This window comes from Macrotis lagotis, chromosome 1 (assembly GCF_037893015.1).
Source record: "Macrotis lagotis isolate mMagLag1 chromosome 1, bilby.v1.9.chrom.fasta, whole genome shotgun sequence".
Taxonomy (NCBI): Eukaryota; Metazoa; Chordata; class Mammalia; order Peramelemorphia; family Peramelidae; genus Macrotis; species Macrotis lagotis.
In genome coordinates, this window is record NC_133658.1 from 256875407 (window position 1) to 256894163 (window position 18757).

The 18757-nt window shown below is 37.4% G+C and overlaps 1 protein-coding gene across 7 annotated transcripts in view; it reads right to left on the minus strand.

Moving 5' to 3' along the window:
* Positions 1-518: 518 nt before the first annotated feature.
* BCAS1 (brain enriched myelin associated protein 1) overlaps positions 519-18757 on the minus strand; it is a 141278-nt gene continuing 123039 nt past the window's right edge. For all 7 annotated transcript variants that reach the window (XM_074210277.1, XM_074210276.1, XM_074210282.1 and 4 more), the window contains 2 exons: positions 13013-13282; positions 519-3572 (listed from right to left, as the gene is read on the minus strand). In XM_074210277.1, coding sequence (XP_074066378.1) covers positions 3498-3572; positions 13013-13282 — 345 coding nt within the window. In that variant the 3' untranslated portion in view covers positions 519-3497. The remainder of the gene's footprint in view (positions 3573-13012; positions 13283-18757) is intronic.

Sequence of the window (18757 nt, forward strand, 5' to 3'; positions counted from 1 at the left end):
TTCATATCGGGATAATTTGTTTAAAGTATAAGGAAGAGGTAAAATAAAATGCTGAATACACCACAGAACTCAACTAGAATTTCACTTTAAAAAATATTTTAATGTCTAGATGTCCCTTAAAGATGCTAATCCAGTAATGAGGAGAACACATGGCAGTAGGGCTCAAAACAACTTAACTGTTGAATGAGTTCTTTTATAGAGAACAGTCAATAAATCACTGTCAGTTGGAAAGAGCAATTTTTAGGTCATGGTGGCCATTTCAGCTCAGTCCCTGGAAAGGCTACTTCTTGCTGACATTGGAGCAGATACAATTCTTTCAAGTAAAAATGATACCTTGTTTTACCCCTCCCCCTTCATGCCTCTGTTCTTTTCTTTGTTTTCTTACTCATTCTGAGTGTTCTCTGTCAATGCTTGCTCTCTCTCTTTCTCTCTCTCTCTCTCTCTCTCTCTCTCTCTCTCCCCCCTCTATTTCTTATCTTTGTGTAGCTCTCTGTTCACCTTTGTCTCTTGGATCTCTCTCTCTCTCTCTCTCTCTCTCTCTCTCTCTCTCTCTCTCTCTCTCTCTCTCTCTCTTTCTCTCTCCCCTCTACTTCATCTTTGTGTAGCTCTCAGTTCATCTTTGTCTCTCAGATTTCTCTCTCTCTCTCTCTCTCTCTCTCTCTCTCTCTCTCTCTCTCTCTCTCTCTCTTTCTCTCTTCCTTCTCCTTGACTTAGACTCCATTTTTTCTCTATTTATTTGTGTTTATCTTCTCTCAGTTTCCTTCTCTGGGGCTCTTATCTCTCTTTGAGTCGCTCTGACTCTACAGACACCTCCCAGATTCTTCTCCCTTTGTCTTTTTATCTCTTTGTCAATCTGTCTATTCATCTCTTGATTCTCTTCTAGTATCTTTGTCTCTCTGGTCTCTTCATCTTAAATCTTTGTTCTCATTATTCTGATCCAAGGGAATTTTTCAGGGTTGCACATTTTGGGAGAAACTTCATTGTTCTAGTGAATGTGTCCTATGAACTGAAACCAACCCTTAAGAGTATTCTGCCAACCTCACATTGCCAAAGTTTTGAATCTATTTTGTCCGTTTATTCCAAGACTTGTGTTGTCAACCTTCAGTGGATGAAAACTACCTCATGAGTGATAAAGTCCCTTCCCTCTTCTATGAGGTTGAATTTAAGATCTCAATATTAAAAAAAAAACAAACAAGCCATATACCTAAGCTCCCTTTGACCCTGACTATGCCATTTAAAAGGAAAAGAAAAATAAGTCAATCTAAGAAATAAACCTGACTTGCTTCTCAAGAAAAAAAACACCACCCACCGACATACAACAAAGATTCTTTGCTATCTCCTCTAAGAAAAGGAACTAAAGGTCCACTTCAAGGTTAAAATACCTTCTGTGAGTGAATGTGGCTCTGAGGGTTTAGACTATGGCTGTGATTTTTCCCCCTCTGATTAAACAGCAATCAAATCTAAAAACAGGAAAAGAGATTATCCGTGTATGTCAGGGCTCTGCCAACACTAACCATTATTTCATATGCATTAGTGACTCCATGGCAGAAGGTCACCTGCAGTCACTTTGTCTCTTATCCCTTCTACCAGGGGACTTTCTGATCCAAGCAACAAACCTCTTTGGTTAGTGAGATAGACCTGCATATTACACTGTTGCTACTCTCAATTTTCAGAATAACCTCTACCTCTTCCCTCTGCCCCTCCCCCCAACTATACAAAGCCTAATTAGGCAACCCCCCCTGGTGTGTTTGGAGCTAACTGGGGTGTCAGCAGCCACTGCTTCTCTGATTCTTTCAACAGATTTATGTAGGCAAAATTTACTACCTCCCTTTTCTCTACTTCTTCCTTCTCTCTCCCTACTAGCTCCATGTCTGGTTAATGCCAAGGCAAACATTCCAAAGGGATGGGATGTAAAAGAGTCAGATTGTGGCAAATTAGCTCTGGGGATGGTGATAAGACGAGAAGCTTGGAGCCCCATCCACAAGCAAAAGGCTCCAGTCTCCATTTGTAACCTGGACTGGGGCCGGGGTATCCTCCCCATCTGCCAAAAGCCTGGCTAGTCCTAGGCATTGCCTTCTACCTGCACAGTCTACTGGAACAAGAGCCCATGTCCTTATCAGCTATTCTGAGCAGAGTTTTCAAATGTCATTTTGCCAACTTTATAGATTCCATCTGCCTTCCAGCGCTCTGCGCCTGGGTTAAGAGAGGATAACCCATGTTTATTTCATAGCAGTCAGTGGTTTGGAGAGGGGGAGGGAAGGGAAGAGATCAAGAGGGAAATGGGAGTGTAGAGACATTTTAGACAGGTGAATTGAGGAAATCTGTTATAGTTCAAAATTAAAAGATACTTTGGAAGGGGGAAAAATGTAATTAAAAAAATTAAATCAGGAGGGGAAGCCATGGTATTTACAATTATGTAAATAATCTGCTATATTGATTTCCATTATATTAGACACATGAGGTCATTGGCTATTCTGTATAGGTGTTAAAAATAACCACAGGTATTTGAATCTTCAGTAAACTTTATTAAGCCAGGTTAGGGAAGGAGTTTGGTAAAAGAGGCAGAATCTTGATAATATGCAGATTTTTCATTAGGAAATTACAGACAAGACTCTGGACAAGTGTCAGACAAAACAGATGAAGGCTTCTCAGGCATCTGAAAAACATTAATAATGTAAGACGGCAAGATACAGAATTGGTGTTAGTAGCACAGTGTTTGAGAATGGAGACCCTGGCTCCCCCTGGTGTTGTAAGATAACTTTACAACTTTTTTTAAAAAGTGGCTATCTCAACCTGTGTCACCACACCGTGCCAAAAAAAAAGGATAAAGAATAAAAGAAAAAGAAAAAACAATACCCTTGTTTTTCCAAATCATTTCAGACCCTCTCCATTTAGCTTTTACAATCTTATAATTTTCATTTACCTCTCAAGGACCTATTTAAAAAAATACTTTTGAATCATTCCTTCTTTAGATCCAAGAAATCTCCAAAAAACTGGTGATATACCTCCACCTTCAACAGATTATAACTGCCTAGTTTCATCTGTGAAATGCATACTGAAATAAATCTTGATTTTATAGTTCCTTTCAAATTTTGAGGTCATGCATTTGTTGACAACAACATAATCCTATCAGTGTACATTAATTATGATGCAATTGACTTTTGCGGTGTCTGCCATTTTTATAACTTCATACTTCATCCAGAATAATGACCCCTCATCCCACTCCTCCACATTACTGGTCTCTCTTTAGATACAATACTACATACATTTTGCTTCAGGATGACCTTTACAATTATTGATTGGCATATAATGGACCAGATATGTAAATAATACACCTCAATGTACATCAGATGTTACTTTTATCCTTAGGCAGGGGCCTCAATTGATGACAGCAGTGGTGGAAAGGAGGGAGGGAGATGTGTGGTAGGGAAGAGTCAGCTTGACTGTGGGAGAACTTGTTGTGAGCAGGGATTCTTCAATAACTCTGTGGGTATTTATTACTTTGATTTCCCAACTGGTCCGATAGACACAGGATCTGTTTGTACTTCTGCATCAGACATCCGTTTTGGTCCCTGGAGAACAACATGAAAAGGCTGAATCATTTTGAAGAGCAATAGATTTTGATCCTTTTCCTTTAGTATAACAGTCTGCTAGCCATATTTTCCTTCTCACCAACCTGCTCCCCTTTTCCCCTCTCCCCTTCTCCCCCTTTCAGAATTGTTCTTTGCTACAGGTGTCTCAACATTCCTAGCTAAGGGCAGCAGAAATGGGGGCAGTTGAATTGAAATACTGCCTTTCTAAGAAAGGTATCTAATCTTAGCCTATGAATGGCACCCATGAAAGGAAACTTCCTCATTTTACTGATGAAGAAACTGAAGATCAGATTGGAAATCTGATTTATCTAATGTTACACTATTTGTTGACAAAGCAAGGACTCCTGGATTCTAATCCTTCATTCTATAGAGAGTTGCCTCTAAAGGACCAAAAAATTTAGAGCTGGAAAAGACTTGAAATCATGTAGTCCTAAGTATTCATTTTAAAGATGAAGATATTGAGGATCAAAGAGTTAAGTGATGCATTAGCCTTGACTCCTTGCTCTGATCTTTAGGTTGATCTTTAGGTTACTCCCAACTCTCTAGGTATTTCTCTGTAAGGTTCCACATATGTATATAGTTGTCTCTCCTAATAAAATACAAGTTCCTTCAGGACAGACTCTTGGTAGCACCAGCACTTAGCACAGTGCCCAGGACATAGTTCTTATTAAAACTTATAGATAAGTTGATCCCTCTTCTGATGCTTTTTACTTGTATGATCTTGTCTGACCCTTCCTAGGTCTCAATATTCTAATCTATAAAAGGAGGAGGTTAGACTGCAAGAACTCCTAGGTCTCTTTTAACTCTAGCTCTCCAGTCTAAAGATCATTTCTTTTGGGACCTCAGTTTTCTCATTTGTAAAATAAAAGGGTTTATCTAGAAAGTATCTCTTCTGGTACCAAATCCTATGAGCTTTTAGAAGGCTTAGGGATGATGGGGTTACTTGCCAGTGGGTAACAGAAGCATCAATTTATCTGCCCGGCTTTGGGGAGTCCCCAGCATTTAGGTGTTGGTAGCAATGCCATTTCTCCCTTAGAATGCCTTCTTATATTGACCTTTGGAAAATGTGATAAAGGTTTTTTTATTCTAGTCCCTTCTCTCAGTAATTCTCTTGACAATGCTAACCTGAATCATTCCTAATTGTTTACCTAATTATTCCCTTCAACCTGAACTTCCCTATAAAATCTTCGGTGCCCACCCCCCCAGCAGACTTCTGTTAAAATGAGTAAAACCATAGTGTAAATTCTTCTCTGGCTACTATTGATTTTAAGCAAACCCATCTTTAAAATTAAACCAAACAGACAAACTCTTCACTCCCCATCCCAAACCCCAATCCTCAATAAGATGTAAAGCTTAGATTCATGGAATGGAAGTAAAGACCTAGTCCAAATTTCTAATTTTACATTTGAGGAAACTGAGAGGTAGAAGGGAAAAGTCACTTGTCCATGATGAGTTAACGGCAGAGCTGAAACTGAAGTCCAGGATTCCTGTCAGCCTACTACATAGGCTTGTTTCTTGTTCTTTAGCAAACCTAATTGATTATACTCTGGGCAAGTTAAAACATTTCCCTCCAAATGTCCTGTGGCTTACTAATGTTAACTGACTCTAAATCTCACAAACTTTGCAAAAACAAGTCAGTCACTTGAGGTTCACACAGACATCAGAACACCCCCACATCAATTAAAGGACTGCAGGAGCTAGATGCTTAGCTGGTTTCTGAATTTATGAACTGGATGGTGTGCCCCATAGCCAGAGAAACAATGAAGAACAATGTAAGTACTAAAAGAATGAAAGTCACCAAAGCATCTCAGCTTGATGCTGGCAAAATAATAATGTCACATTTAAGGTTTAAAAAGAACTTCTTAAACCTATGGTTTGGGCAATGGATGTATTATTATCATCTTCATTATACAGATAAGAAAACTGAGGTTCAAGTTGGTGGCTGCAATTTATGAATGCCAGAATCCAGATTCAAACCCAAGCTTCCTTATTCTCATTCGAGCAAACTTTCCATTATTCCATTAAGCTTCTCAGAGTTGACCTTAGCTTCTTCCCCACCTCCGCAAAGTGGGTTTGTTTTTATAAATCAAACCCCAAACATTACAGTGGACTTTATAAAAATGGAGACCTAAGAGGAGCAATGTATTTTTAGCTTAGCTACATTAGGGGAAGCAAGTAGCCTCCGTTCCTCTAAAAAATATTCCCCATTTTTGCTTTCTGCCTTAAACAGGGTCAAATTAACATTTAAAGATTACCTTTTGATGAGTAGGGTATTATATCCAGAAGGTCCCTATTAAAGTGTAGATTATCTTGGTTCGACAATTTGTACATTAGCAACTGTTTGTAGGATAGGCAGATTAGCTAGTTGCCACCTTCTTTTAGACAATAATGTAAATTAAAGAGACAGGAAAGGGTAGGTGGCAGCTAGGTGGCAGCTAGGTGGCATCACTTAACCCCATTGACTTAAATAAATAAAAATTTAAAAAAAGAGAGATGGGAAAGATCTAGAGCTCAAGACAGGATTCAGATGAAATGGAAGGCTCTCCAAGCAATGAATACCTCATAAAGAATTTACCAAAAGGGAAAAAAATGGAGGGTTTGGGGAAGCCTATCGTAAATACAGGCGTGTTGAAGAACAACAAGAACAATAATATTATTATTATTATGAATATAAATCTTTTACAAAGTGTGAAAAGGTTTCCCTGATTGAATTGGAAGGGAAGTTGAGCATTGTCTTGTAGAAGAATAGTCTTTTCCCTGGTGGATTTTTAAAAAAACTAAACTTGTCTGCTCTGAAACATTGGAGGCAAGCAGAAGCTTTGTGGACTGTGACCCCAAAGAAAACTTTTTTTTTCTCCTTCTCTCTACCACCCCACTCTTCTGGCCATGCCATTTTGTGGCAATGCTCTTCATTCAGTGGAAGCTACTGCATCACATAGGGAGCAGAAACTGGAGCCAAGAAGCAACTTTAAGAAATGTGACCACTGGCAGTAGAAAAGAGGGTCAACTATCATTTCATGTCAAAACTAGCCTGGCATATGAGATTTGAGCTTAGAGAGAAGCAGAAATTGGGAGTTCTTCTGAGCAACCCCTGCACTGGAAATATGGCCTGAAGGATCATTGTGAGGATATCACGAGAAAGGAAAGAACATTGGAGGAAATTAAGTGATACAGTATAGAATGCTAGATCTGGAGTCAAGAAGACCTGAGTTCAGGTGTTGCCTCAGACACTTATGTGACCCTGGGCAAGTCACTTGTGTTTGTCTCAGTTTCCATATATATATATATATAATAAAACTAATAACAGTACCTTCCTTCTGAGGTTGTAAGGAGAAAGTGAAGTATTTGTAAAGTGCTTTGCAAACCTTAGAGAATTATATAAAGACTAGCCATTGAGGCAGCAGGTTGTCACAGTGAATAGAATGCAAGTCCTGGAGTAATATGATCAGAGATCAACTGTGAGTTTAAACAATTTACTACCTTACTTGCCTGAGTAAATAATTTAACTTCTCTCTGCCTCAATTTTCTTAACTGTAAAAATGAGAATAAATCTCATAGTGTCTATTTTCAGGGTTGTTGTGAGAATCAAATAAGGTAATATTTGTAAAGTGTTTAACAAATAGTACAAATGGCAGATTGTAGGTCCTTAATTGCTTATTCCCTTCCCATTTGGACTGTTCAGTATAAGAATTATGAGTTGCTATAGTCACATTCTTTCCCTGTGTTTGCTATCACTTCCCATCAATCCTGTATTTGTGGGAGAGTAAGTTCTAGTTTTATGGGGAAGAATGTTTCATAGCTACTGTTTTTGAAAAGACATCTTAATAAATACTTTTTTCTTTGAGCTAATTGAGACTAGAAGACTAGCTGACTATTAAGGGTGGGTTCAGTGGTTGGGGTTTGTGAACTATATATAAGAATCTATAGATAATCCTAGAAACTGTAAGTATAGTTAACTCTCCAGGATAAAACCTGTGAACATTATGTTAAATTGAACAGGAAACCCAAAGGGGTCACTAAATATACATTGCACCAAATGATCCCTACAACAGTCCTATGAAATAAGTAGTATAGATATTATCTCTATTTAAAAGATGAAACTCAGAGAGGTTGTGCCCAAGGTCATAAAACAAGTTAGTGATGGAATTGGGTTTCAAACCCAAGGTAAATTTTACCTACTGTAAAATTTTACTGAGGAATTTTTCTGTCTGCTAAAACATGGGTAGTCCTGCTAAATTACAAGATACGTGGAATCTTCAATACATTTATAAATCTCCTGATCCCCTGTGGTTCTTGCACTGCCTTTTATGGCATCTGGCAGGATGAATTCAAGAATCACATTAGAGAAAATTTCGGGGTCTGCCATTTCTACAATCTTTTGGATCCCTGGCATCTCTAGACACTTATCCATTCAAAACACCATGACCTAGACTTCACAGATAGGACAAGAACATCAGCACCCAGCATATTATTAAGTCTGGATGCCTGCGGCTGACATCATTAAGAAACAGCAGAGAAAAGTTTAATGAGGGTTTATCTTTGCTTGCAAAATTGGTGGGGTGGAGTTTGGGGTCAGGGGCCCGAGTGAGATGAGAGAATGAAAATACAATTGAGTTGCCTAGGATGGCTTGGTCAAATTATAGCAGGGGTAAAGCACACTTTTTGGAGGATGAGCAACCCTGGTTTTCCAAAAGGAAGCATGTTGTTCTGCACAGGGCCTTCCCTCCTTGCTCATTATCCATGGAAGACATTACAAGAGCAACATGGCATTCCAGCTGCTTTCTGAGGCTCCAGGGCCAACTTCTCATTCTTTCTTGCTTGGACCTGCAGTTCTATTTGCTTTCCTAAATGTACTTTTCTGGGAGAAAACAACTGCAGATTGATGAGACGTTTGTCATGCCAAAGGGAGAACATCCTTGACAAATGGAAAGTTTCCCCTAGTCTGCCAGGATGAAATTTGACTTTGAGTCCTGACTCCACTACTTACTAGCTGTGTGATAATGCTCAGATCACTTTCTAAACTTCAGGGTTTTATTCATTAAAATGAAGAAATTGGACTCTGTGATCCCTAAAGTTCTTCTCAGTTCTATCATTTTATGCTCTAAGGACTTTTTTTAGCTTTAACATTCTTTGTTCTGTGCTCAAATGGAGCATTGAAGCATTCCACTTGGAGCATTACACATTCTAAGACCTCCTCCAGGTCTAACATTCTATAATCTAAGGTTCTTTCTAGCTCTGTTATCTTATATTTTCAGGTCCCTTTCAACTCTAATTTTTTATATTCTGAAGTCTCTTCTATCTCTGATAGTCTATGCTCTGCTGTCCCTTTCAGCTCCGATATTTTATGTCCTAAGGTCTTTTCTACTTCTAAAATTAAATAGTCTAAGGCTTCTTCTAGCTGACATTCTAATGTTCTAACAGTCCTTCTGTTCTATGAAGTTGTCATTTTCTCTTTCCAGAGAGTCCATTGTCTTATTTATTTATTTGTTTGGTTGTTTTTTTTTGTTTTTTTTTTTTTGCACAGCAATGGGATTAAGTAACTTACTCAAGTTCACACAGCTAGGTAATTATTAAATGCCTGAGTCAGGATTTGAACTCAGGTTCTCCTGACTCCAGGGCCAATGCCCTACCCATTCTGCCACCTAGCTGCCCTGAGTCTATTATCTTATGATAGGGTATGGGATCAGAAGTAATCAGTTACCTGAGTTTTCTCTTATTTTTCTTGGCTTAGAAAAAATGAGGGACTCCTCAAGTCTGGGGTTTCTGTTAACATAACATGGGAAATTTCATTAGGAAAGGAAGGACACCCTTCTTTTGGCTTGATTACTATTTTGTCAGGGCATCAGAGATTGTCCTGTGGCCCAATCATCTCTAATACCACCAGATTTAATTTCCCACAGTTTTGGTTTGTTTGGTTTTTTTTTTTTGTGATATAGCAGATCTCAGTATTAATTCCTCACATTGGCATAGTATTTTTATTTTCAAAGCACTTTTAAATTATTTTAATTGAACTTTAGGGAAAATTCCTAAGGTGGCCTGGATAGTATTATCGTCTCATTTTATAGATGAGAAATTTGAGGCACAGGAGAGGCCACATGATTTCAAAGTTACACAACTAGTTAGTGGCAGAGTTGGGACTAGAATTCAATTCTCTTGGCTCTCTGTCATGTGTTCTTTCCACGAGAACAGTAAAGATCCATGTGGAGCAGAGGATTTTTTAATCTGGGGTCCATTAACTTATTTTTTAATTTGATAATGATATTTTAGTGAAATTGATTTCCTTTTAATTCTATGTATTTTATTGCACTTAGAACCTTATTCTGAGAGAGGGTTTCACAGGCTTCAACAAATTGCCAAAGGGGTCCAAGACACAAAAAATTTTAAGAACCCTTGTAATGGAGAGTAGACAGCGCTATTGATATTTTCTATAACATAATCATAGCTTAGAATTTAAACTAATGCTCTGAAGAGCATTCAAGGAGATTAATAAACTGTCCTGCTCACACAGTTTAGCCCCTAATTATTTTATTATTTCATTTTAACTAGACAATAATTCTGGAAAAGGAGGGACCAGGTCTTAGAATTTTTTTCCCTATAATACTCAGTTTAATTCTTACAGTAGATGCTCAAGAAACATTTCTTCACAGTGATTATAAGTTGGACTAAGGCTCCTTGGTCTGTGGGTGGCCACATGTGTGTGTGTCCAAGATTTTGCTGTTTTTAATCTATATCCCTAATCCTGAACACAGTGCCTTGCACATAGTAAGTTTGTAATAAAGGAAGATTTTTTTGTTTTTGTTTGTTTGCTCGTCTTTTTTTTGGGGGGGGAAAGAGGGTGGTGTTGGGTAGACATAATCACTGTCTTTACATATTTGCAGGGTTGTCATGTGGAAAAGGAATTAGACACGTCCTACTTGACCTCAAAGTCTGAAAGTTGCAGAGAAACAATAGATTTAGATTCCATATAATTTCTAAAAATTAGAATGATCAAAAGATGGATTGATTGCCTTGTGGAATATTCTCTTTGGATCTTTGCAAGAAAAAGAATGGATGACCACTTGTTGGAGAACATGGGATAATGGATTAAAAGTTGAAAGTGACTTTAGAGTCATCTGGTCTAACTGCCTTTTACTGAGGAGGAAACTGAGGTCAAAGCTAGTAAAGTGACAAGTCTAAGGTCACAGAGGTTAAATAAGTAGAAAGATCAAGATTTAGATGCAGATCTTTATGATTTCATTTCCAATACTCTTTTCATTGTAATTAACTACCTCATAACATTTGAGAAAGAATTCTTGGTCCAATTCAGGTTAAACTGAATAGCTTTGATGTCCTTTCCCACTCAGAGATGCTGTAATTTTGTGAAACATTGACTTGCCTTGATTGGAAGACCAATGGAATGCTGTTATAATACCATTTGATGTCTAGCTCAGTCCTATCTCTCTGACTTTTAGGATGCCGTTATGAATTTCCAGTACATTGTGTTCCCTAAGAGTTCAACATCCTTAACCCATGCTTGAGGTTAGAATCATAGAATTTCAGGGCTAGAAATCTGTGACTATCACAACTCATGTTCCTTCAAATTTAATGAAAGACTGTACACCATTTCTCATTTGATCCTCACAACAATCCTGTAAAGTAAGGTACTGAAGGTATTGTTTTCCTTATTTTAAGAAGAGGAAACTGAGTCTCTCAGAGATTAAGTGATTGGCTCATGGTCATCCAGGAAATAAGTGAGAAGAATTGGAATTCAAAAACCAGTCCTCTTGACCTCAATGATAGTGTTATTTCCACTACACTATCTTACCTCTCTGAGGCAGATTCTAATGGTTTCATTCTCTTTGTCCCCTGACTCTTTTCCACTTTATAAATAAGAAGGAATGAAGAAATTCTGAGCAAAGGCTAAGCATCTTTCTGTCTCCTCAAGCTTATGTATTGAATTGGTAGTGATCAATCTCTGATAATAAACTGGAGTATCTAATCCCATAATCCCAACCAAACACGGAGTGATCAAACCAGTTTATTGTTAACCAAGAACAACATGCTCCTGTCACCCTAAGCCTACTTCTGAACAACACAGCACACAGAATCTCTCTGCTGGGTTGGGGCTAGCTCCAGTTAGACTGTGGGTGGCTGCATTTTAAAAACGAAGGCTATGGAGAGAGAACTGACTGTCCTCATTGTGCTCAGCTGGTCCAAGGACTGAGCTGCCAAGTGTCCAAGTCCTCTTCAGGGAAGGCAATTGAACGGTCTATTTCAAGGGAATAAAGGAATAAAAAAGCCATGTGGGGCAGCATATAGTAGAAAAAAATTAGGACCATGGAATATTACAACTGTAGTGTTTACCAACTCTGTACAAATCTTTTAACTTTTCTAAGTGGCAGTTTCATCATCATCATCACCACCACCACCACCACCATCATCATCATTGTCATCATCATCATCATCATCATCATCCTTTATGATACTTTAACGTTTGCAAAATTAATGCTTTCATATTTGATTCTAACAACCCTAGGGGGTAAGTGTTATTATTATATTATATGATATTATATTATTTTATAGATGCTGTTATTTTATTTTTTCATTCATTATGATTATAGATGCTATTATGCTATTATATAGATGCTATATAGGTGCAATTAATTATTACATTTTATGGATGAAAAAAACTGATGACAGAGGCTAAGTGACTTGCCTAGGTTCACTCACCTAGTAAGTGTCAAATTGAGGCCAAATTTGAACTGTGGCTTTCCTAACTGGGTCCATGGTGCCACCTAACTTCCAATCCATAAAATGGAGATAGTAAATATTTGTACTAACTCCCTCAAAGGTTAATTTTGAAGCAAATGTATTAAAAGATAAGATTATATAAAAATGACTTAATATTTTGGTTGAAGCTCTTGTTTCCTTCCTTTCCCTACGTGGGACCTGAAGTTTCCCACTGTGGAATCATTCATTTGATTTCAGACCCAGTGGCGTGTTAGGGCTAGTTCAAACTGGTTTGGAGAACCAATTCTTAAATTTTCAGTGTGAACAATTACACCTCAAAAATCACAAATAAGGACTTGATTTAATGTTTGAATCTAACAGTCTCAAGTTATAGTAGAAAGAATACTGACTCTGGAATCAGAGAACAGGGATTCAATAAACAAAACCTTCTCCCAAAGCTTCTAGTCAACATTTCACAGAGGCTCTTTGCTTATTTAGGGATGTCTCCTTGGGCAAGGATTGACTGCATTTACTACCTGTGTGACTTTGGACAAGTCACTTAACTTCCTTGGAACTCAGTTTCCTCTTCTGGAAAATTATGGCATTAGACTAAAATGGTTTCTGAAGTCCTTTTCAGCTCTAGATCTATGATCTTCTGAAGAAATGCATAAATGATCAAAAGGATAGTATGGAAAGAGAAATACACCTACAAGGCTTTTAAAGAAGCCTCCCAAAGACTGTCGCTTCTCTGGCCTCTTCACAGGGCTTTCTTTGGAGTCTCCTCCATTCTGCATGGGATTCTTCTCGGCCACTCGGCGATCAGGGGAGTTCACTTGCTCCGTGGCATCCTTTTTGTTTCCCTTCTGTTTGTTCAGATCAGCCGTGGGCTTCTTGTCCTTTGAACCCTCCTTGTTCTTCTGCCCAGGTCCTACTGGGTCAGTTTCAGGGGATGTATCAGCCTTTTCTGTGGAGTCTGACGTCTAAAGCAAACAAAACTTATTTTTAGGACCTGTTTTAACATGGGAGCAAGTGAAAAAATAGGTCATACATATACCCCCAAATCACTCTTAGGATACGTTTTTAATTTAATTTACCTTCACAGAAACAAAAGATGAACATAACTGTACCAATTTTCATCACAGTGTTTTTGGATGACCTTCATTTCCTCTAAAACCTTGTGTGGAAGCTGTGATTTCAATTAAGAAAGTAGTATTTAAGGGGAAGGGAAGAAGTATAAAATTGTCAAAAAGAAAGCCTACACATAAATAAAACAGGTGAGCAAGATTCCCAGATACCCAGCCCTGGACAATCATTGCATCCTTGCAAACACATGGGTTGAAGCCACAAAACCCTGAGAGGTAGAGAGATCTTTATCTATGGCAGAGGGCTGCCAGATCCATTAGTAAAAATCATAGGCAGATATAAACTATGGAGGTCCCAGTGCAGAACAGTCTCTGACCTTAAAATAAAAGACAGTGAAACCAAATAGTTTACCATCAGGAAGGCTGCAGGAAATATAACATTGTTTTACAAAACAAAACAAAACTTTAAACTCAGAGGACTGAAAGAAGAGGTGGTGGCTCCCTCTGGAGTTCTGATAAGAGTACAGTTCATATTTCTAGAAATCTTGAAAGCTCATGTAACCCTTTCCTTACAATAATCTGGTGGGGGCGGCTAGGTGGCTCAGTGAATAGAGCACTGGCCCTGGAGTCAGGAGTACCCAAATCTGGCCTCAGACACTTAATAATTACCTAGTTGTGTGGCCTTGGGCAAGCCACTTAATCCCATTGCCTTGCAAAAAAAACCAAAACAAAACAAAAAACCTAATAATCTGGTAGGAAAGATGTAAAATTCCAGTTTTATCAGTGAGACTATTGAAACTCTTAGTGAGAGGTTGAGAGACTTAGCAATGGTCACATAACCTGTCAACATTAGAGGTCAAATTTGAACCCAGATCCATTAGAATGTAAACTCCTTGAGGGCAGGGCTTTTTTGCCTTTTTTTGTACACCAAGTGCTTAGCACATCTCTCACCCATAGTAAGTACTTAATCAATGTTTATTGAATTAAACTGAATCTTCTGACTCTAAATCTAGTATTATTTCAAGTAGACCAATATCCCTAAACTGCCAATCTGTTTCCCTAGGACTCTGAGGTTACCTGTTTCCCAGGATATTAAAAAGGATACAGTTTTCAAAAATTTTGTAAGTTTTAGAGCTGAAAACTATTAACTTCTTAGATCAACTGTAATCTAATACAGAGGGGTCCATTCTTTTAACATTTCTGGGATGCATTGCCCAACCTGGACAAGTTTTTGTTTTGCTATGTGGCCCAAAATAGCTGAGAGGTTGTGACTAGTAGAATATAAACTCCTGTAGGGAGGGGCATTCCCCCCACTTTTTTTTTTTTTTTTGCACTTAACACAGGGTTTACACATAACAGGTGTTTAATATATGTTCATTCATTTGAGACTAGACCATTATTCTCAATTTAGTGAGAAGGAAATTGAGATTATAAAATGCTCACTGCATTAGATTTTAAGCAGTTTAGCTAAGCAAAAATAACTCTTTTCACCATACCACTGTTGTCTCTTGGTACCACAGCTGTTATTCTTCTTAAGGATTTTATAGATTTAAATTCCAGATTTAGGTACCTGTAAACTAAAAATTTACATTGGAAAGTCATCATTTGGAAGGGGGGAAGGTAATTTTTTTTTGGGCTTGCCAGCACTCATACTCTTCCCCACTCCCTTCCTGGCCTCTGTTCTCCCCCCCCCCCCCCCCGCCCCCCATCTCTTTCTTTCCTGTTCTCCAAACTAGTTAGTCTGGACTTGTGACTCTCTAAGTATATAGGGAGTTCTCTCAGGGAGGAAACTCCTTTTACTAAGAAAGATCTAGGCAAAACTCTTTTTTTGTAGTTTATTGCATTAGAGAGTTACTTGGGAATTGAGAGACAAAATGACTGAGGGTGATGATGATGATGATGATGATAGCTAACATTTATATAGCAATTTAAAATTTGCAAAGCAATTTACATGTTTTCTCATTTAATCCCCACAATGACCCTGGTAGGTAGGGGCTATTATTATCTTCATTTTACAAATAAGGAACCTGAGACAAAGAGATGTTAAATGTCACATGTTGGGCCACACAACTAGTAAGTATCTGAGAGAGGATTCAAACTCAGGTCTTTCTGACTTTGGAAGCAGATTTGAGGCCAGGTCTTCCTGGTTCAGAGGCCAGCTCTCTAGGAACTATATAAATTTGACTCTCAAAAACATTTTTTTAAAAGGAAGAATAGTTAAGTTTCACAGACAAATTGGTTGTATCCTGATCCTTAGGACAAGGCAGGGAATTTCACATTAAAGGAACAAGATTAAACTGGTTTGTCCAGTGTTGCTTAATACTTTTATCTCAAAATACATTGTAATCATGTTCCACTGTGGTGAATACACTTGAGATGACAACCTCACACAAGCTAATGCTACCATTGGGTATTCCAGTGTGAGTCTGTTTCATTTCATAAATTTTTCATGAGATCACTAGGCTTCAGAAATAATCTCAAAGGGAAAGCATTCTCATGTCATTCCCTTGAAAACAGCAAGTGATATCATGCCAAAAAAGTCAAACTATGGGGCAGCTGGTAATGTTTATTCTCATGCCAAGGAACAGATACTAGTCATAGCCTTAACTCTTAAAGACCAGAACCAATGTTTAGGAAATCCATAGGTTAATAATAATAACCAGCATTAATATTCTGTTTATCATGTTGTAGGCAGTGGGCTATGTTCTTTATAAGTATTATCTCATTTGATCCTAATAACAATCCTTGGTGGTATGGGTTATTAGTATCCCCATTTTACAGATGAGGAAACTGAGGCAAACAGAGGTCAATTGACTTGCCCAAGGTCATTCAGCTACTACATGTCTTTCTGTACTCCAGGTTTGAACTCAGGTTTTTCTGACTCCAGGTTTAACACTCCACTACTGCATTACCAGCTATTTTCTTTTGTAAAGTGATTCATGTTTAATTGGTATTTGTCGAGCACAAAGTTCAATGGAAAAACACTAGAAACAGTACTTTGGAAAAATGAAGATTGACAATACCCCAGGAAAGTGAACACACTAGATATTAGAATATTAGAATAAATTGGAAGAATAACTAGATCTGAATCTGCCACTACCACCACCTCTCTCACAAACACTCTGTTGGCCTTCTAACTTTAGAAGTATTTTGATTATTAGTGAAGCACCATCTACCAAAGAATTGTAGATCTAGGATTTCACTATGAAGATTTTTTTTCCCCGATTGGATAGATTTCCAATTTTCCATCACAGGATACTTGGAGTTATTTGTATCAGCTAGAATGATCTGAGAATAGAATGGAAAATGGGGGATGGAGTATAACACACAGACAAAAGCTACCTTATTTTGGGAAGAGAATAAAATATTGTTTTTTAAACTGAACTGACCATTCTGGGGAACCATTTGGAGCTATACCCAAAGAATTATAAAACTATGTATACACTTAGACTCCGCAATAGCACTACAAGATGCATATACCAACCAGTGCAAAGAAAGGACAAATATATATAGTGTAGCTGTTTTTGTGGTAGCAAAGAATTGGAAACTGAGGGAATACCCACCAATTGGGATATTTTCAACAAATTTTTGGATATGAATATGATGAATAAGAAATGATGAAGGGGTTGATTTCAAAAAAGGCTGAGAAGACTTAGACGAATTGATATAAAGTGAAGCAAGCAGAACTGGAACAATGTATAGTATCAGCAATACTGTAATGGTAATCAACTGTGAAAGACTTAGCAACCCTGATCAATTCATTGATCATCCATCAACAATTCCAAAGGACTCATGATAAAAAAATGCCATCCACCTCCAAAGAGAGAACAGATGGATTCTGAGTACAAACTTAAACACATTTTTTCTCTTTAATTTCTTTTGCTTTTCCCCTCTTCCCTAAAAGTGGCTAACATGGAAATATGTTTTACATGACTTCATATGCATAATGAATAGAATATTATTGTCTTCTCAATGGGTGGGAGAGGGAAGGAGAGAATTTGGAATTGAAAACAAAAATAAAAAAATAAAATGTACATGAAAATATCTATTTCCATATAATTAAGGAAAATGGATAAATAATTCTAGCAATAAAAATCAATCAACCATATCTAGTTGCCAATTGTTTTGATTCCCACAAGGGTAATATCAGAGGAATATCATTTTTCTCTGATCGGTCAAATAAAGGATCTCTTAGCATTCTTCTTGGATATAAAAATTGAGTATTTGTTAAGTAACTATCTGCAAGTTATCCCAAATATGATTTTTACAGACTCTTCCAGTTTTTGATAGTTCTTACTTTAGGATATTATGATTCAAATTCTATCTTCTCTGATACCTTCATGGTAAAGCTAGCTAAATAGCTATCTAGAATGACTTTCCTGGGGAACTCACCTTTTGAGTGACTTGCCTGAATGTTTTTAAGATAGTGGGTTCCATTGTAACATAATGGAAACAACTACTACTTTTGACCTCAGAAATTAATTCTGGGTTTGAAATTGGGCAAGTTAGTTTACCTCCCTGAGATAGCTTTTCTTTGAAGTAGAGTTGGACCAGATAATCTCTCAGTCTTTTCTAGCTTTAAATCTGTGATCTTAGATGATTTTCCCTGCTTGCTATTTAGCTACCTAATGGGCATAATTATGCCCCCATTTCATATGAGGAGCACTTGAGACAATAATTGATTAATTTATTACCTGGCCTAAAGAAAATCAGTGGCAGGTAACCATACTCATTCCACTAAAAGAAGTATTATGTCATGTTCCATACAAAATAATAATAATTACTGACATTTATAGAATGATTTAAGGTTTGCAAACTCAGGAATCTCAAATATTCTAATTTCAAAACATCATGGGATAGAAAGAATGAAATTTTGTTATAGAGTACTGACACATCTAATTCTAAAATTCTTGTTTTGTTATTTTTATTTTTTACAAAATAAAGTAATCAGTCAGTCAACTTTGAGTTTGACATTATTTCATTATACAAGCAGAGGCATTTTACTAGTCATTTAACCTTTGAAAGGACAAGAAACAGGAAGAGAACCAAAATGTCTGTCTTCCTGTAAAATAATTACATGCATCCTGAATTCTCTCACTTTGTTCAGGATTACTGAAGTTTATGTTCTTTTCCATCAGTTTAATCAGCAAATTTCTACTGACCCTTAGACTAGTAGTGATAATTTTCTAAAATAACTTAAATCCCTGATGTGAGATTTTAAAAGGTGTTTACTTAGTTATTTAAGGATGGAAACAACTTTGGTGTGCAAATTAATTTAATTAATTATCTTCCTCAACCTAAGTTGGCCTGTGGAAGAGAAAATATTATACAGTCCTTTCAGTCCAGTCAACTCTTTGTGACTCCATTTGGAGT